This window comes from Sturnira hondurensis, unplaced genomic scaffold, assembly GCF_014824575.4.
Source record: "Sturnira hondurensis isolate 20B ecotype Veracruz unplaced genomic scaffold, ASM1482457v3 Scaffold0015056, whole genome shotgun sequence".
NCBI lineage: Eukaryota > Metazoa > Chordata > Mammalia > Chiroptera > Phyllostomidae > Sturnira > Sturnira hondurensis.
The window spans coordinates 7,886,171-7,907,080 of record NW_028087687.1 but is presented as its reverse complement, the minus strand read 5'-3'; the positions used below and the strand labels follow the sequence as shown (position 1 = coordinate 7,907,080).

At 36.9% G+C, this 20,910-nt stretch overlaps 3 protein-coding genes across 3 annotated transcripts; all 3 read left to right on the top strand.

Annotated features, from left to right (window-relative positions):
* Positions 1-3,906: 3,906 nt before the first annotated feature.
* On the top strand, positions 3,907-4,518 carry LOC118999668 (olfactory receptor 1086-like). The gene has a single exon (XM_037064372.1). It carries the CDS (start codon positions 3,910-3,912, stop codon positions 4,516-4,518), a length of 609 nt encoding a protein of 202 aa, XP_036920267.1. The 5' UTR covers positions 3,907-3,909.
* A 1,224-nt stretch (positions 4,519-5,742) lies between these two features.
* Positions 5,743-9,980, top strand: LOC118999692 (olfactory receptor 8J2-like). Its single transcript, XM_037064391.1, has 2 exons — positions 5,743-6,651; positions 9,948-9,980. Exons 1-2 carry the CDS (start codon positions 5,743-5,745, stop codon positions 9,978-9,980), a joined length of 942 nt encoding a protein of 313 aa, XP_036920286.1.
* An 8,657-nt stretch (positions 9,981-18,637) lies between these two features.
* LOC118999667 (olfactory receptor 8K3-like) lies at positions 18,638-19,545 on the top strand. Its single transcript, XM_037064371.1, is given in 2 exon segments — positions 18,638-19,505; positions 19,508-19,545. Coding segments are annotated over 2 exon segments (906 nt in total).
* The last annotated feature ends 1,365 nt before the right edge of the window (positions 19,546-20,910 follow it).

The following is a 20,910-nucleotide window of genomic DNA, read 5'->3' as shown; positions in this document are numbered from 1 at the left end:
TGTCTGTGGTCACATGGAAGGCAATATCCAATGGATGTTAGAGAGGAAGCCACCCTACAACCTTCATGGGGCTATGGGATCCTGAAAAGAACCTCAGTTTAAATTTATTACGATGAGAACTTGAAGTTGGTAAAAGTCTTCATACTTTCCTCTTTATTGTTCACAGTTTGTCTATTCCTTTATTACTTCTAAAGCTTACAATGTGCCATAGCCTTCTTAAATATACCAAGGTGAAGAAAGAACAATTGTGTCCTGCCCTAAAGATCAGACTATTCTAGAGAATGATATGCATGTTGTCACTGCCTCTTTACCAAAGTTAAAATTATATTACAGGTAGATTATGGCTCTAAAGCCAAAAAAACTGTTTTATTTCACCGCTCTAAGATGGCTATTGCATTTATTCGTTCATTTACTCATCATTTCATTAGTCAGCCCTTTGAAATACCTTTTGAAAATAACATATACTTTTTTCTTTGTATTAACAGCTGCTAAATTTATTCAAAGGGAAACTACTTAGACATATCTTTCTCACTTATAAAACTTATCAACTAGAAAACTTTACACTCAAGAAAATAAAAATATTATAATATTTAATTATGATATTTATATATGCTTGAGGAATGATGTCTGGATTATATAAAAAGCATTTTCCTTTTGAGTAATTTAGTCAAAAACTAAAAGTAGGACCAGGTTTCTGATGGGGGCCTTATTGAGTTCAATAAAACATCATATTCAGTCTTCTTATAAACATTCACACTGTAAATTTATGTTTTCTACCGTGTGGTATTTATGGCAAATACACCAGGGCTTGTTTTTACCTCAAGAATAGAGGTTTTGCATTCAGTCTACACCCCCAAATTTACATTATAATTGAGTTTTGGGGTGAGAATCCTGTGTTTTCTAACTGTTGGATTTTTATTTCCATCCCAAGGGCCAGCAACACTTTCAAAAGATAGGGTTCCAATTCGAAACAGAGGGTGGAATTATTACATGTGATTATTATTCAATGTAATTATCTAAGTCCCTAGGCTATCTCCACCCTTTTTATTCTTTGGGTGAGAGTTTTGCATAGCGGCCTGGTTAATGAGCATTTTATTTGTCTTTCTTTCCAAGGGGAATAAGAACTTTATCTGGGAATTCTGGTTCTCATGTTTGGGGATTGGGGCCATATGCAAACATACTGCAGTGTGACTTATAAAACCCGATAGCATGCTTCCCGCAACAACCTCTGATGGGAGTCTCAGCACATCTCTGGAAATTGGTAGGTTAAACCAAATACTTTTCTTATTACTAACCATGGATGTGTGGAGCAAGCATCTTGGGAACTTATTCATTCAAATCAGATGCAGAGATGAAATGATACCTGCTCTGTTCTCTTGTCTCATCTCTGCCCACTGATTGCCGAGTGGAAGTGATGGTAATAGACTTGCAAAATAGTGTCCAGCAACCCTACTGATAAATTAGACTGTGTGAGCACTTGTACAGAATGATGGATAGTCATTACAGACAGTATATTTCACCTTGGTATAATAAGGGATTTTTTTTTTTTACCATAGAACTGGCAGAATTGATGGATGTGTTACAGGGCACTCTACAATAAATACAAGTGTCTGTGTAATATGTCCTCCAGGAAGACTAACCCAATTACTTAACATTCATAAAAACCAGTTTGTCTCCCTTATCTGCTTTTTGCATTGCCCAGGGCGATAAACCTTAGGATGGAAAGATTCACCTCTGTTCACAGTCTCTTTATTGCTGGTGAACATGGAGAGCTCAAATTACAGTGCACAGTTTTAAAATCATATCAGAAGGTGCTTAGAAGTTAAGTTGCACTATTATTTATTATTATAAGATAAAATGATTAAAATTCGGTATATTTTAAACATTTTATTTGCCAAGATGTATTGTCTTGGTAGACCTATAAGATGTTCACATTAAAAACAAATTAGAAAAAAAAAGCATTTGTAAAGAAGTAAAGTTTCTTTTTTCAGGAACACTGCTCTATCAAACAAGGTTCTGAAGAAATAAGAGAAAACTGAGGCTGCTCCAGAGAAACTTTCCTTCCGTGACAAATACTTACCAAACTAAGGAACAACACGGTATAGCTTTGCCTTCGGTTACATTGCAGTAGAAGAGGAAATACATAACAGGTGGGATATACACATATGTTCTCCATTTCAAAACTTAATGGCACAAATTCATAATAGATAATCAAACATTGCTACTTCGATGCTCCTTTTTGTTTTTGTTAAATTGAGGGTGAATATACTGAATATATTATCTCAGAGTAAAATATGCACTGAGTTACTTGATTTGTAGCAAATTAAGCATTGTTTTTTAAAGATTTTATTTACTTACTTTTAGAGAGAGGTGAAGGGAGGAAGAGAGAGAGGGAGAGAAACATCACTGTACAATCAGTTGGTTACCTCTCCTGCAACCCTAACTGGGGATCTGGCCTGCAACCCAGACATATGTCCTCACTGGGAATCAAACTGCTGACCTTTCAGTTCACACACCAGCATCCAGTCCACCAAGCCACACCAGCCAGGGCACAGATGAAATATTTTAATGAGGGGGTCTGGCCACCGTGTTTTCCACCAAAACTTACCTCTGCACTTCTTCTTGAATGCAGTAGTAGGAGTCGAGATACGGGAGTGCTGGTGCAACGGCATCAGCTTGACACATTAGACAGGTAGCTGATGGATGGGAGTAAGCATTTTTAAGACAAATAAACACCAGAGTTTTAAGAGAATGAGGTTGTGGGAGAGCACAGCCTGATTTGTTTGTTCAGTGCATAGCTGGATATCTTGTGTCCCAGTTTCTTCAATATGCAAAATTATAATTCACTTGCTATTTCTATGTCAATTATAAAAGCCCTCAGTAAGGTAGAATGAGTTCCCAAGGCTGAAATAAGAAAACACATTTGAAAAATCTTTCAAAACATATTGATAACATTAACCACTCAGACACTTGATATTTAATCATGAACCTTGGAACACACATTTTCAGAACTAAATTCTATGTCATTTGTCTTCAACAGATGTATCTTTGAATTGATGCCAAGATGTGTATTCAGGCTGATCCTTTTCTTGTGACTCTTGATCACATCTTAAAAACTAGATTTCATTATATTCATCAAAGTGTTATTATTTCTTACTTTGGTTTAATTAAATTGTGAGCATCATCCTTAAAACTTCTTCATTCATTCTTTTGGATAGAACCAACAGGATCTAGTAGAGTTGGAGAATGTTTAAGATTAGCTCATAAAGTATTACAATCCAGGATGCAGCTACTCTGCAGAACCAAACTAGTTCAGCAATTGTCTATTTAGTATAATTGTCAAGATTCAAGTTTATTTACATATTTTTGACTTTCAATTTCTACTCCAACATTATACAATGAGTAAATATTAATGTCCTCTTTCCAAGGAGACTAGTTTATAGCACATCACTTTACACTATTACTGAAAGGTTCAGAATGCTGATGTTCTATTTCAATGCTCTGCACACTGATATGATACATCATATGCATCAATATAAAAAGAAAGTGACTTTTTAACCAATCATTTCGTGTTCAATGTGCTTTAACAAGAAAACAGCTGATAGAATACAGTTGTAAACTAATCAGTTGACCTGATGGTTTTGGAAATGACATGGGTTCACATAGTGACGGGACACCCCTCCTTTCCATTTACTTTTGCAGTGAGTGATGTGAACACTTGACCCACTGTCTTGTCTCTGTCTTATCCGCAACAAGGAAATTTTGTGTTGCCAAAAAAGAAATATGAAGACATATCTCATGTTCCCTTGTATCACAATACTGAGTCACAGTTACGCTTATTTCCTTTGTAGCAAATGAATTATAATTGTATGAACTTCTTCATGTTTGAATCATGAGGAAGATTTCATCATGAAGAATGTCACTGAAGTTACTACTTTTGTACTGAAAGGCTTCACAGACAATCTTGAACTGCAAATTATCTTATTCTTCCTGTTTCTAGTGATTTACCTGTTTACTCTGGTGGGAAATTTAGGGTTAATTGCATTGGTTATTGGGGATTCGCAGCTCCACAACCCCATGTACTATTTTCTGTCTGTGCTATCATCTGTGGATGCCTGTTATTCTTCAGTAATTACTCCAAATATGTTAGTAGATTTTCTGTCAAAGAAAAAAGCCATTTCATTCCTTGGATGTGCAACACAGATGTTTTTCGCAGTTACTTTTGGGACCACAGAATGCTTCCTCTTGGCTGCAATGGCATATGATCGCTATGTGGCAATCTACAACCCTCTCCTGTACTCAGTGAGCATGTCACCCAGAGTCTATGTGCCACTCATCATTGCTTCCTATGCTGGTGGCATTTTGCATGCTTGTGTGCACACACCAGCCACTTTTAACCTATCTTTCTGTGCCTCCAATGAAATCAGACATATCTTTTGTGATGTCCCTGCTCTCCTTGCTATTGCCTGTTCTGACACTCACATAAACCATCTACNAACCATAAAACCCTACCATTAACCAACATCTTATACATACTCTTTGTTTAACTTCATCCTGTTAAACCTCAGTAATATTTCTATTTGACATAGAAATAATTACATCTGTCTTCTGGGACTATCCTGCAGAATAATGAGATCACTGCTTCAGAATGCCTAGCACAGCTCTGGGCACAGAGTAGGTGCACACCCAATAATGCCAGTACTCTCCCACATTCGATTCTCTATCCAACTAAAACATGCTGGTCAGGCTTTAACAAATCAAAACTGTCAGTTGTAACCAAAAAAAGCAAAACATGCTTTATACTATGTAAAGAAAAGAGGTATAAGCTGAAGAGGAAAGGAAGGGCTTCCAGAACCAAACAGTACAGATAAGTCTGAACAGCCAGAAGTCAGACTGATAGTCAGAGGGTCTGGCTTACTCAGTAAAAGAAAGGAAGTGGGATTCAGTGAAGAGCACAGTTTCTGACTGATACTGAGAAGAAGCAGTACTAAGGCTCGGCCTGTTTGTGGGCAGCTGAAGCAAGGCAGTGTGGTGGATATTGATAAGGAGAAACCCAGGATCCTAATGGGCTGTCACAGAAATATTGAAATTTCCAAGGGTGATGATGGCAAGATATGGGGTGGAGAGGAGGCCTGTGGCAGCTAAGGGAAAATAACTGGAAGTCACTCTGGCTCACCTGGTTCTTATGGGTAACTGTGTTTTATTTTTGGAAACATAAACATACACACTCTCAGAGGCATGTGTGCACAAGCAAATATACATAGGAATGTGCGTACATTCAACAAATCACAAATATTAATATAATCAAGATATGCATATCAATGTTAATACATATAATGAAGTAGTGTGCCTTCACCCACTACAAACTCTCACCAGCAGTGAATGATAAATCAGTACCTTACACAAACAGTTCTGAGATTCTGAAGTTGGTCTCTGGAGAGTTGATATTTTAGGACTTTATGAAAAGATTGAGAGAAAACAGGATCTGAAGAAAAAACTGATAAATACACAGATGGTGAATGACAGAATCATAGACTTAAAACACATACAATTTTATTAACCAATGCCACCCCAATTTAATAGAAATTTCATAAAAATACATAAAAGCCAATGACAAACAGTAAAGAAATAAACTGATTTTAAATGAACCTTTTAACAATCTGGTATCCAACAGAGAAAGCACCTTATTGTCCATTCATCTCTTTTCATTGTCCCCATTAACTGATGAAGGCAACAAAATCGATGGCACCAGAGAATATCTCACAGGTGACCGAGTTCATTCTCATGGGCATTTCAGACCGCCCGGAGCTCCAGATCCCACTCTTCTTTGTTTTCCTGGTCATCTATGGGCTGACCGTGGTAGGGAACCTGGGCATCATCACCCTCACCAGTGTCGACTCTCGACTTCAGACGCCCATGTACTTTTTCCTCCGGCACTTGGCTGTGGTCAACCTTGGCAACTCTACTGTCATTGCCCCTAAAATGCTGGTTAACTTCTTGGTTTCCAAGAAAACCATCTCCTACTATGGGTGTGCAGTGCAACTGACTGCATTCATACTTTTCATTGTAGCTGAGATTTTCACACTTGCTGCAATGGCCTATGACCGCTACGTGGCTGTGTGCAACCCCTTGCACTACATGGTGGTGGTGTCTCCACAGGTCTGCCTTCTGCTGATCTTCCTTACACACTTGTGCAGCCTGACCACAGCACTGACTTCCTCTTCCTGTGTGTTCTCTATGTCCTACTGCTCTTCCAACGTGATCAACCATTTTTACTGTGATAACGTCCCTTTATTAGCATTGTCATGTTCTGATACCTACGTTCCAGAAACTATTGTGTTTGCCTTCTCAGGAATCAACTTGTTTTTCTCTATGATTATTGTTCTGACATCCTACTTTAACATCATCCTTGCCATCTTGAGGATCCATTCCTCAGAGGGGCGACACAAAGCCTTTTCCACCTGCGCTTCTCACTTGATGGCTGTTGCTGTGTTCTATGGGACCCTTCTCTTCATGTATTTTCAGCCAAGGACCAACCTCTCTTTAGATACTGATAAAATGGCCTCAGTCTTCTATACCCTCGTGATACCAATGCTGAATCCCCTCATTTACAGCCTAAGGAACAAGGATGTGAAGGATGCATTGAAGAGGTTCCTGGATAACCCATTTCAATCACTCAAACTAACATCAATGTAAAACTGTCTTGATGAACAGCTTTCTGTGGCCTCTGATCATCTTGCTGTTCAGAGGCAACAAATAGTTTAAAATTCCATGAGTTTCAGTGAGAAAATCGTCATTCTTTTCATTCCAACCTCAAACACCCAATTTCCCCAGTGGAAAAAATGCATTAGTTGAGCCAAGAAAACACAGTTATGTAAGTAGTAAACAGTAATAATAAAGTAAGCACATTTTAAAATACAGTTAAACTTATTCAAAGGGTTTTATCATTTCTAAGCAAGGAAGAGCAAGCCTGATAGCTGGTGGCGAAGATGCACATGGGCCACTTCTTAGAAAGTGGTCGAGTGAGACCATTTTTCCTGCCACAGATATCTTTTGTTCAGCTTTTAAAAGTTTTATTATTTTTGTAGCATTTTTTCCATCAGTTTTTCAACCTTTTGCAGCTATTTCTGTCTTAACCTTAAAAGAAATTTTTATCACAGACAAAAAAATGAACTTTTAGAACAAAATAAAAACTGAACAAAAATGCTTTAGTAGACATGAAAATAAGAAACAGGACATGTGGCTAAACAAATAAAAACTATGTAAAAGGGGATTCTACCTTTTTATGCCTTTCATTTTATCCCTTTACTTGGTGCATGTACGCAATAACAAAGTGTTGTGTCATTTATCCAAGAGTGACATATACTCACTCTTTCCAAATTATACTCTTACACTAGACACTGTAGTGCTGACTTTTTTATACAATCATAACAATAAACACTCTTATAGCATTTTTATTACTGTCTTTTGGAATGAAATGTTACTAAACAAAAAGATAGTTGTCCTCAAAGTGACACCAATTCTTAAGGGCACCCATTGCCTCTGCCACTGACCCCAATGTCGGCACTCATTTCCTGCCCTGTCTCGTTACATGTTACACACCACTAACATTTAGTAAAGAGAGTGTGTGCAACATGCAAGTCAAGATTACAGAATTTGGACTCGCTCACAACCTTTTCTAATTGAAAAGTAAAACTGGGAAACTTTAAGGTTTTCCATGGAGATTTTCTGGCCCCTTAGGTTCTGGATGAATTTGGTTGGAGCACTGATGCTCTCTCACCGGAAGTTCTCAGGACTTCGTACTGGGTGTCCAGTTGTCCTGATTCACATCGATCATGGATGGCTGCTTTCCAAAGGGCGGGTTCCTCCAGCCACCTCCATGAAAATGAAATAGTCCTTTCACAGAAATCATTTGAAAATGAAGGAAACTCACTGCAGATACAGTGGGAGGAGACCAGAAAGACATTGTGGTGTAGCCTCAGGCCTCCTTCTCAGAGAAACTGAACTGCTGAATTTCCCGGTTGCCTGTCCATGTTCCCCAGCCTCACGGAGGAACCATTGTGCTGGCTCCTCTCTCTTTCTCTTCCATTTTGTCCCTCTGATTTTTTTCTCTGTATTTCAATTACGGGGTAAATTTTTTTCTATCCTTCTTATAAACAGAGCTATTACTTGATGGAGCTTGAGAGTTTTTTATTAATCATTCCCCTAGTTGTGACCTTCTATTCCAAACTCTCTACAGGATTGGTTTTGTTCTTTCATTACTTATAAAGGCATTTCTATAAACAACCACTTTTACCTATGTTGGGGCAGTTTTGTTTTTAAAGAGGGCTGTCAAAACGAGTCTTTATCTCACAAAATGTACATGAGCTGTGGTTAACAAAAATATCCAACTAAACACTAAAATATATATTTTTAATAAATATCAGAATATGTATTTCTTATGAAGTGATTCTAACCACAATAGCATTTTGAGATATAATGGTCAGAAGAGGTTACTAACAATGAGAAAAATGCACTTTAGAAAATCTATCTGTCAAACATCCAGTAGAACATATCACTGAATGATAAAGGTTATTCATGTTTCCACAATCGTAAAACATGATTATTTTAAGAAATGGACTCATGATGTTATATGACATTAATTTAAACCCCTTTATGAAATAATCTGAGCAGGACACTTCAATGTTAAGATGTGAATGCTGAAAATATTGCTTCTTAATCACTGAATAATCAAGATAGCTGCAAACACTTCTTTGGATGTGGTGGCATCCTCACTTCTGTTGAAATCATTTTTCTCGTTATTTGCTTCCTCCCACAGAATGTTCGACAGTTCACTAACACTTCATGATTCGACACTAGGAAACTGCAAGCTCTAAAACAGAAAGTCACCCTGGAAAACCACTCAGGACGAGAACACCGTGAGGCTTGTGGAGGGGAAGGTGCTGTGTCACCACCCATGACTTAGGCCACAACCCAGCCACGGCCTCATACCTGTGAAGAGGACAAGCAATAGTCTCGCCTTACGCCCAGGAGGAAACGTAGAAAGATCAGGTGGTCAGCCAGACCGCTTCTGCCACTAGATGTCAGTGCTCTGTGTCACTTCCATAACGCCTTCATCAGCATTATCCCAAATGGCCAATCTTAGCACTATTATGAACATTCAAATATCAAAACTATATTGGTTATGTTTTTATTTATCTCTGAACTTTTTCGTTAATGCATACTGTGCTTAGGGCATCTTCTCTTTCAAATCCAAAACTTTATTTGAATTACTTTTTTAAAATTACATATCACCACAAGTAGGAGAATTTTAGCCTTAAAGCCAAAATTGTTTCTATAATTATGTCTGACTTAATTATTTATTGCAAATCCTTACAAGCAGTACATATTTAGAAATGTCCACAGCATGAAATTCTAGGGTATTGATCGTGCAATGTATATTGATAAAGAATTCTTGAAATAGAACTGTCTTTATTTAAATGAGTTCAAAGTGTTTATTTTTTCCCAAATCAAGTACCCATTTCGAGAGAGATTCATTTATGGATCAGTGGGGATCACACATACAACGTTGCTCATTGTGGTGATACATGCAGAAATCAAGAGATGGTCACTTACTAAATGCCTGTTACCATTTAAACAAACAGACAGCAATGTGGTAAAGGTGGGGGGATGGGATGCTGGGTGCTGGGCAAGGAGGAGAAATGGGGGACAACTGTAATAGTGTCGACAAAAAAAATATATTAAAGAGTTCTGACCCAGACTATAGTAATTTTATGAAACAGAACTAGTCAATTATAAATATTTATGTAGTAAATTTGTTCAAAAATATATAGTTGAGTGAGAACTTTTAAATACAAAATGAAGTATATAACAAAACATATGCACATTAAATATACATTATATTGTCATTGGAAAGCTGTAATTTTTAAGGACATATTTCAGCTTCTACAGGGAAAGTTCTGTGTGAGGAAGGAAATTGAAAATAGGAAATGAAGACTATGATGATTATGGCTATGGACCTCGGGTATATTAAGTCAATGTAGTCCTTTACATTAAACAAGTAAAAGAGTTATACACATATTCTTAAATTTTATTTTTTCTGAATCTTTAAAAAACATTGTAGGACACATTTAAAGAGTTTTGTCTTCATCCTCAGACATAAAACTGGGAAGAACTCATTATGGAAAATGCTAAATGTTGAAGTCATTTATAGTATGCTTACATCCAGATATTTGAATGGATGCAGTAAAAAAGATAACAGAGGAAAGCAGGTAAATTAGGTAAAAGAACATTTCCTCATTAAAAAGGTACCCAGGATAATTAACAAAGACCATGGCATAAGGTCCTGTTCTCTGATGCTTTGGCAATAACCAAGAAATTGCAATCAAGCTCCCAGAAAGTGACTCACAGGGGAGACACTCATGAATTCTTCTGATTTCAGTTATGTTTGTAATCACATGGGGAAACAAGAATGCATCCTCCGTTTTAGGTGAGTAGATGGTACTAAATATTACCTAATTTGTAGATTAGCTCCAGTGACAATTTTAGATGCCTGGTTTTAATTTGAATTTTAGAGATGAGTGTAATCACCAATGCCAGATTAAATACACTATACCATAAGTATCAGTAACCTCTTTTTATAACTATGTTTTCTGGAGTACTTATATGTTTGTACCCCTGTATTATATTCTCTGGTGGTAGTAAGGGCCCTCACTTTTCCCTTTATCCCCGTTATCACCCTCCTCCCTGCACCCCACCATCCTCCAGCATTCCCCCCAACTTAGTTCATGTCCATGGGTTGTTTATATAAGTTCTTCGGCTTCACCATTTCCTATACTATTCTTAACCTCCCCTGATCTATTTTGTTTTTTAAATCCTCATTCAAGGATATATTTTTGTTGATTTCAATAGATTTCAGAAAGAGAGGAAGGGACAAAGAGAAAAATACTGATGTGAGAAAGAGACATAGATTGGTTGCTCCCCTACCTGCACCCCCACCCCCCATGCACTCCTGGACCCTGTACCAAACCCACACCTAGCTAGCTATGTGCACTGACTGGGAACTGATTCTGCAACATTTAGGTGTATGCGAGATGCTCCAACCAACTGAGCCACCCGGCCAGGGCAAGGCATCCTCATTTTTTGTTATGGCTTCTAGATTTATAGTGTGATTCTAAACCATGAACCATTTTCTTTCTTTTACTTTATTAAATTTATTGGGTGACATTGGCTAATAGGACCATATACGTTTTAAATATATATTTCTATGATACATGCTCTGCATATTGCGTTGTATGTTCACTACCCAAAGCTGAGTCATGTTCTGTTATATATTTGACCATATCTTTGACCCCCTTTACTTTTTACAACACCCCTCAAGTTCCTTTTCTCTGATAACCATGAGACTGTTGTCTGTGTCTATGAGTTTCAGTTTTATATCACATATAAGAGTGAATCAAATGGTTAAGGGTAGTAGCAGGGATAAGGTTAGGGTTAGGGTTACAGTTAGGAGGAGGAGGAAGAGAAATGATTAAAATGCAATACTAAGTGGAAAACACCAGACTTTCCCAAAATTATACTGGTATTGGGAAAAATATAAATGATATTGAGCTGTACCATATGAGCACTTTATGTAAGTTATACATTTTGTTTAGAATGTGTGGTATAATTTTAAAAAGTATTTCCTGTATGTAAGACTGCAAGATTGATTTTACAGTTGAAAACCAATTACATAAGTTAAATTAATAACATTATCATTACTTTAATAAAAATACAATAGGTCTGTGATAAATTGGATAAAAAATAAATTTAGAAAAATCTAATTTATTTCTACATAATTTTTTTTAATTTAAGAAGATAATGTTTATGAAGCCATTAAAAAAGAAACCTAATTTAGGAATAAGTTCATTTTTAAAAATGTAAGACCTCAGTAATCATTTGAATAAAAATTTAACACAGTATTTAAATATATATATATTTCAAAAAATTATACTTAATTTGCCCACAGAATGAAAGACATAATTTTTTAGCAAAGTCAATCTTTAGATTGATCTATAGATTCAACATAATGCCAACATAAATCCTTTCTACTTAATTTACTCCCACCTTCCTTTCTCCCCTCTGTACTTTCTCCCCTCCCTCTTTCTCTTTTTTTCCCCTGCCTTCCTCATTTCCTCCTTTCTTTTACTTCTTACTTCTTCCTTTTAGAACTTTGGAAGCTAATTGTATAATTTACTCAGACAGGCAAAACACCTAAAAATAGCAAAGATGATCTTGAAGAAAGAAAACAAGTTGCAGGAGTTACAGAACCAGATGTAGCTATTAGCTGTAGTAATATTTAAAAAGCACAACATTTCCCTGCTATTCTGATCAATGGAATAGAAGAGTGACCCCAGAAGCCAATACACACACTCGTACACAGTCACCCAACTTGTAATAGAGGCATCACTATTTTTCATAACAAAAACAATAATTTTTTCAATAAAGGATATTAGGTAGTTTGTGTATTTTGTTCAAGGGGAAAAGTGTCTGGACACTTGTTAACACCCTAGACAGCTTCAATCCTACCTGGATTAAAGGTCTAAATGTAAAATCCAAACAACAAACATTTTGGAGGTAAACAAAATGGGACATCTTTGTGATACAGAGTTGTTGTACTAGAATATGTACAAATTTTTTAACAGAACACACAGAGCAACTACATAAGATTTAAAAAGATTACTTCAACTAATTTAAGAAATCAGAGGGGAGGAGAGAGGGGTGACAGGAGAAGGAAGGGGAAGTGTCTAGTCAAGGAACATGTATAAAGGACCCATGGACAAGGACAACAGAGTGGGGATTGACTTTGGGAGCTGGGGGTGGGCTGGGCAGGGGAGAGCAATGGAAGAAAAATTGGGACAACTGACAACTGTAACAGAACAACAACAACAAAAGAAATCTGTTCATCAAAATTAATAGCATAAAAAAGGAGACTCTCATAGTGGCAGATTATAGTTCATCAGAACTACATATTTAGATACAGATATTTGACAGATGATTTATGAAAATATAAAAATAACTTACCAATCAATAAATAAACACAAAATATAATATGAAAATGATAAAAGACATGCATGAGCACTTTTGAAAGGAAAATATCAAAATCCCTTTGAACAAATGAAAATGTCCTCAATTTCATTTAACATTAGGATAATGCAAGCCCTGGCTGGTGTAGCTTGGTGGATTGAGCGTGGGCCTGTGAACCACATGATTGCGGTTCGATTCCTAGTCAGGGCACATGCCTGGATTGCAGGCCAGTTCCCAGCAGGGGACTCACAAGAGGCAACCATACATTGATATTTCTCTCCCTCTCTCCTTCCCTTCCCCTCTAACAATCAATAAATAAAAAATCTTAAAAAAACATTAGGATAATGCAAACTAAAACCACAACACCCATGCACATCATGCAGAATGGAGACAAAGAAAACAATGAAAATGTCAAATCTTAACAAGATATCAAGCAATTATAACTATTTCTATTTCCAGTAAAAGTGGGGTTCTTTCATAGGATCAAGAGAAAAACATTTCACGGACCCACACACAGGAGCTTAGGGCAAAATTTATTTGGGTGGGAATAGAAGGACATTCCTGTGTCCCATTCCTTGTCCATGCCACCATGGAAGAAGTCCAACCATGTCTTCAGCAAGGTCCAAACAAAGGCCAGTGTCCAGTTTCTGTTTCATACTAAAGCTTAGTCCTTTGGAACTCACAGTTGGCTGCTAAGCCACCTCAGTCCCCATCTGGGTAGCTAGGCACTGTCCCTGCCCACTGCTCTACCCAGACTCCCACCTAAAACCCATGTTTGGAGTCCACATCACTGCTAGTCCTGCGTGGTCACTACAGAGAGAGTGCACAAACTAACAGGGCGAATACATGTTCCCAAGCTAGAGAGAGAGAGCTTCTCTGCTGAACTGTGTTGTATTATCTTGAGCTTGGGCAGGACAAGGTGCTTTTTCAAAATAACCAATCAACTCCCCAAGGGTTCCTGGGCTCCTGATGGGTCCACCCTCTAGGCAAGTGACTACTTTCCCAGGTTAGACTGACAGGTCTCTATGGGCAAGCACCTCCCTCTGCCCCACTGTAACTTTTATTGTGCATGTGCTCACCTCCCACTGCTTCCTCCAACCACCTGGTGCTGGAGAGTGGAAGACAGGGTGCTAATCCTGGCTGCAATACTGTGATCCTGTGGTTTCTGGGAAGATGTAGCTTCCTGGTGCAGCAAGCTGATGCTTCACAGCCCATTAGGCTCAACAATATCCAATTCCTTTGCTTCCTTCCTTATTAATAACTAGCTAACTAAGTATGATAACATTTTCACTACTGGCGGGGATGCACATTTGTATAAACATTCTGAAAATCCATTTGGCAGTATTTACTAATGCTGCAACTCAGCAATTTTAGTGTATTGACTATGCCCAAATGAAAACACATTCAAGAGTAAGCCAGTATAGATCAAATATTGATGTGAACACAAGGGGTGTGAGTAGTTTTTAATTACCATCATCAGGGAACCCTCATGTATATCAGGACAATATTTTATAAGTGATTATCTTTAATAAATCCACATGTTATTACTTTATAAATGTTCAAAGATGAAAAAGTTATTTTTGAAGTATAACATTGAATAGAATGTTAATAACACCACTAATCATAAAACCTCCAAATTAGAACCAATCCCAGTAATCAAAAAGGGAATAATGGATGAATAATTTGTGGTATATTTATAGAGTAGAATTGTACACAAAAATAAGAATAAGCAATCTAGAAATACAGATGACAATATATCAAGTGAAAAAGTCCAGACACACAGAAAACACATGTACAGGATTTCTTTTATATGAAGTAGCAAATGTAGGTGAAAATAATTTATGTTGTTCAAAGTCAGAGTAGTAGTTACTTTGGTGTGTGGGGAGAGGTGTGGGGTATAGTCATAGTAGAAAAGTGAATGAAGAATGATTTCAGAGTCCTGATAATATTTTGTTTGTGTTGGTGGTTGTAATTTCTGTTTAATCTGGATTCTGGCTACACAGATGTGTTAATTTTGTAAAAATTTATTTATGATGTATGCATTTGTTAATAATACATGTATTATACTTTAGCAATAAGCAAAAGACACCACAAATAAGGGGGAAATGTCTACACATATATTTTCCCTTGCAAATTTTAAAACTGTGCAATAAATGTTCAAACATTTCTCTTTTATGTCCTCACTCCTTTTTTTTTAATGTAACCCATTTAGCATTTATTTTTTTAAATATATTTTATTGATTATACCATTACAGTTGTTCTATTCCCCCCATAATTCCCTTCCACCCTGCATACCCCTCCTCCACCTTTCCCCCCTTTAGGTTATGACCACGTGTCTCAAGTTCTTTAGATTCTATATTTCCCCTACTATTCTTACCCTCCCCCCTACCTATTTTTTACCTACTGTCTATGCTACTTATTTTCTGTATCTTCTCCCCCCTTCTCCTCCTCCCACTCCCCTGTTGCTAATCCTCCATGTGATCTCCATTTCTGTGGTTCCACTCCTGATCTAGCTGTCCTCTTAGTTTGCTTTTGTTTTAGGTGTGGTTGTTAGTAACTGTGAGTTTGCTATCCTTTCACTGTTCATATTTTTATCTTCTTTTTCTTAGATAAGTCCCTTCAACATTTATATAATAAGGGCTTGGTGATGATGGACTCCTCGAATTTGATCTTTTCTGAGAAAAGTCCTTACAGGATTCCTCACTCCTTTTTTAAAAGAGACAAAACTTGCAAGAAAAACTAAAACTCCCCTCTTACAGAAATAATGTTTTGGTTACAGATGTCTGTGTTGCATTAGAAAAGACTTAACCAAGGGAAACTGAGGAAAAGTACTTAATCTTATTTGTATGGGCATATAAAGATATTCTGGATAATCAGCAGCTATCCAATTGGCTTTGTTTGAAGCATTCAAATGCTTTCAGCATAATTAACAGATTGTGTCCTTTCTCCTCAGGGAGGATCTCAAAGGACCAAACAGTCCTATAAATTCTTCCTACTGGGTTATGCTAAGAGTACATGAGGAGCACAGAGAGATTCCTCATTAGAGGTGAGTAGACGGTACCTGTTTCTCCCACTTTCACTGTCAGTCTTTAACGCCCCACCTTGGGCATTCAGCTATAGCTTTAACAACCTGCTTCAATAACTGGAGTTGCTGGGCAAGTATGCCTTTGTAAATATCTTTATTATGATTTTTTTTACAAAAGTTAGACATTTATGTTGATGTGGTTATACTCTTTGAATAGTAAAAAAAGAAAAAAAGGCAACTTCTGAAAAGGGAGTCACATTAAAAAACTCTACCCCCCAAACCTTAAGATAGTCGTGTTTTTACCCTTGGACCCATAATCCAGATGTCAAATTTGATATTGCTATCTGGAGTTAGTTGGGTATGTTTCAGAACTTTTAACCACAAATAATAACATATCCATAATGTTCTCCAGTTACCTCTAAATGAAAATGGTTATGCCAATACCTTTAAAATTCTTGCAGTTGTCACTATCGAAAATGCCATGTGTTTTCCAGATTCACAATTATCATTAAAAGCATCAATACCACATGCAAATCACTGCTTCTCAGTGGGAGGTGAGGCCAAAGCAAAATATCAAAGTGTGGATTTCGCTGCCTAGCACCTCCATCCCACCATCATGTCTCACATGAGTGCTTACTCTCTTCCTTGGGAGAGTGTTTGAAATGTCATCAAATTGTCTTTTAAATGACATCTAACTGGATGGATACACATCTAATGGATATTGGAAGCAAGATTAAAATATGCACCCATACAGAGTGTGTAAGCAGGAATGTGTATTTTGCCAAAAATTTAGATATCTTTCCCACTCCATATTTATTTAGTGGCTCATTTTTTAACTTCCTTTATTCCAACTGAAAAATTATGGAGGTGTTTAAATATATGCATCTAAATGCAAATGTTATTGATTTCTCATTGTGGAATCCATTTATTGCCACTTATGTTAGTGTTGAAAGCTGTATTTTGTGTAGGGAGGGAGGCACAACTGGGGAATGACAACTTCTATGAGCTCTATATATTTAGGGCAGTTTTATAGCAAATGCCTGATGCTAAGTTCTGCCCATTGTATTTTTTACATGTTTGAAAAGTCTTGCACAGGTCTGCGAATCAGAGGATCGCGGTTCGATTCCCAGTCAGGGCACATGCCTGGGTTGCAGGCCAGTTCCCTGCAGGCCAACTCCCAGCAGGGGACGCACGAAAGGCAACCATACATTGATGTCTCTCTCCCTCTCTCCTTCCCCTCTAAAGATAAATAAATAAATAAAATTTAAAAAAAAGAGAAAAGTCTTGAGAAAAAAAAGAAAACAGATTTAAAAGATCAGAATCAAGTCATCTTCAAAAATCAGATAAAATAATATAAATGAAAGTATTACAATGTTAAAAGAGGTTTTGTACTTTACATACAAGTCTAAAAATGATTAGAAAAATATCTTTTCTCACATACAGGGCAACTGGTATTTACTAGTAGGGATTTAGAAAAGAATAAAAATTTTAAAACTCATTTATTCCATGAGATTTATAATGTTTTGGATATCCAGTAAAAAAAATGTACCTAAGTGTATTGTCTCTTAAGAAGTAACTCAGTGTTCCTGAACAAGCCACATATTTTCTGCCTTCTATCTCTACAAATATGCTTTTCTCTGGGTTTTTCATATGATGCAATTGCACAATAATACAATATGTGACTTTCATTTGTGTCACTTACCATTAGATGTTTTAACACCTAATCCTTGTTGTAGCATGCATCAATACTTTTTCCTTTTTATAACTTATTAATATTCTATTTTATCTACATGGTACTTGTGTTATCTATTCACCAGTTCATTGACTTTTGGGTAGTTTCTATTTTTGAGTCTCATAATTGATGCCATTCTGTGTAACTCTTCTCATGGTGGCTATTTTATTTTATCTTACTTACAAAAAATGTTCCAAGGTTCTAATCTTTCCTGACATTTGCCAGCATTTGCAGCATCTGTCATCTTTTTTCTTGTAGCCACCCTAAGAGTATCTCATTGTGGTTTTGATTTGCATTTTCTTAATGACCAGAAATGTTGAACATCTTTTCATGTGCTTTGGCTAGTTTTTATCTCCTGTAAGAAATATGTAAATCTTCTTCTAAGTCTTTTGCCTGTTTTTAAATTTGGATTGTTCATTTTTGTTGTTGAGTAGCAAAAGTCCTTTGATATTCTACCTACTAAGCCCTTACTAGATAAATAATTTGCATTTTTTACTTTGTGTGGGTCATCTTTTTATTGTTTGGTGCACAAAAGTGTGTTTCAAAAATGATGATAAAGTCCAATTTACCTATTTTTAGTTTTGTCCTTTGTGCTTTTCATGTCAGATGTAAGAAACCTGTCAAGAGCTTCACTGAGCTGAGAGAGACAGAATTGAGCTGCCAAGTGTTACAGAGTAGCCAGTTAATGCAACAAGCTATAAATGAACAATTTAAGCCTTTAATCATTTGTTACAATGGTAATCTCAGTCATAACTCATGAGGGTTAATTATTATTTTTATATTTTTTCCTATTACAGATTTCCTGGGCAGCCTGGATGGACAAACACAATCTAACAGTGTTGAATGGATTTATTCTACTGGGAGTCACGGACCTCCCAGAGCTGCAGACTCCATTATTCGGGCTTTTCTTCCCTGTATACATGGTCTCCTTGGTGGGTAACCTGGGCTTGATCATCCTTACCAAGATAGACCCCAGGCTACACACACCCATGTACTTCTTTCTCAGACACCTGGCTTTCAGTGATCTCAGTTGTTCGACTGCGGTAGGACCCAAAATGCTAGTAAATTTAGCTGTAAATCAGCATACAATCTCCTATAATTGGTGTGCTATCCAACTCACTTTCTTCAGTATGTTTATCACTAGTGAAAATCTTATTCTGTCAGCAATGGCCTATGACCGCTATGTGGCCATCTGTAACCCTCTGCTCTACAGAGTTATCATGTCACAAAGACTATGTCACTTGCTGGTGGCTATAGCCTACCTATACAGTGTCTTTTTATCTTTACTGACCACCATAAAAATTTTCATTTCATCATTTTGTGGCTATCATGTCATTAGGCATTTCTACTGTGATAGCCTGCCGTTGATATCTTTGCTCTGCTCAGACACACATGAAATTAAATTGATCATCCTGATTTTTGCAGCCTTTACTTTGACTTACTCTCTTCTGATGGTCCTTATGTCCTACATTCTGATCCTGGTTGCCATCCTCAGGATGAATTCTGCAGAGGGCAGGCACAAGGCTTTCTCTATCTGTGGATCTCACCTGACAGTCATTGTCATATTCTACGGTAGCCTACTATTTATGTATGTGAGACCCAAGTCCAGTCATTCATTTGATACTGATAAAATGGCCTCTTTATTTTACACTTTGGTCATCCCCATGCTGAATCCATTGATTTACAGTTTGCGGAACAAAGAGGTGAAAAATGCCCTAAATAGAACTTGGGGGATGTGTGCAAATATTCTATTTAAAATTCACTGTAAGATACACTAGCAACTGATGTATCAGCCAATGTGTGCAATAACTGGCATTGCTTTAAACTTACACTGTTATCTCCATGGGATGAGAAACAATAGATGTATGATAAGCCTAGAAATAAAAAATAATTGTACATAATTTTCTTTTTACGAACATTTATTGCATATTTTTCCATCATTGTTTACCTCCCTTATACTCCCCACCCTTACGATCACCACACTGTTGTCCTTTTTCCTTTTTTGCTCAATCCCTCCACCCTCTAACCTCTCTGCCCACCCAGGCTGCTATCCTGCTCTCTATCTGTGAATCTGTCTCTAGTTTGCTGGTTAGTTCAGTTTATTCATTAGAGTCCACATATAAGTGAAATCACATGGTCTTTGTCTTTCTCTGATTGTCTTATTTCCCCTAGCATAATGTTCTCCATGTCCATCCATGCTGTCACAATGAGTGAAATTTTCTTCCTTTTTAAAAAGGCTGAGTAGTATTCCATTGTATAAATTACCCAGTGTTGTTTTATCCACTTATCTGTTGATGGACACCACTTGTCCTGCTTCCATATCTTGGCCATTGTAAATAACATTGCAATGAACATAAGAGTGCTTATGTTCTTTTGACTTAGTGGTTTGGATTTCTCTGGATATATTCCCAGAAGTGGGATTGCTGGGTCAAAAGGCAGATCCATCTTCAATTTTTGAGGTATCTCCATACTGTTTTCCAGAGTGGCTGCACCAGTCTGTAGCCCCGCCAACAGTGTACAAGGGTTCCCATTTCTCCACATCCTCACCAACAATTGTTATTTGTTGATGTATTGATAATAGCCATTCTGACAGATGTGAGATGATACCTTATTGTGGTTTCTCTGCTGCTTAGTGATGCTGAGCATCTTTTCATACTCTATTTGCCATTTGTATGATAAAAAATATTTCACTAACAGATGGCTATTTCCTGCCCATACTTCAGATATTAACCTATATTTAATTCCCAATTAGATTATTGCTATTCTTCACATTTAGCCAATTGTATTTCTCCTACACTAGACATTTATTTTTAGAAAGCGAGGGACTCTGGATATCACATTCGTAGTTGTATCTGTAGTGCCTAACATGGTAAAAGGTATTAAAAAGACAGAAAGCTGTACTTGAACAAAAATTGAAATAATTTTTTAAAAAGAATGCATGATAGGTCTTATATAAATGGGTTCATTCAAGATAATAAACACATACTGTCAATTGAAAAACCAAAATCTCACTCTTTATGTGGCTTAGAGGAAAAAAAAACAGAAAAAGGCAGAATGAGAAGTAGGCAATATATTTAAAGAAAATATT

Bases quoted from the DNA above. Each gene is read 5' to 3' on its own strand.
- LOC118999692 (XM_037064391.1), top strand. From the start codon at position 5,743: ATGGCACCAGAGAATATCTCACAGGTGACCGAGTTCATTCTCATGGGC. The intron at 6,652-9,947 runs TTCCTGGATAAC...ATTTCAGCTTCT, and splicing joins TGAAGGATGCATTGAAGAGG to ACAGGGAAAGTTCTGTGTGA.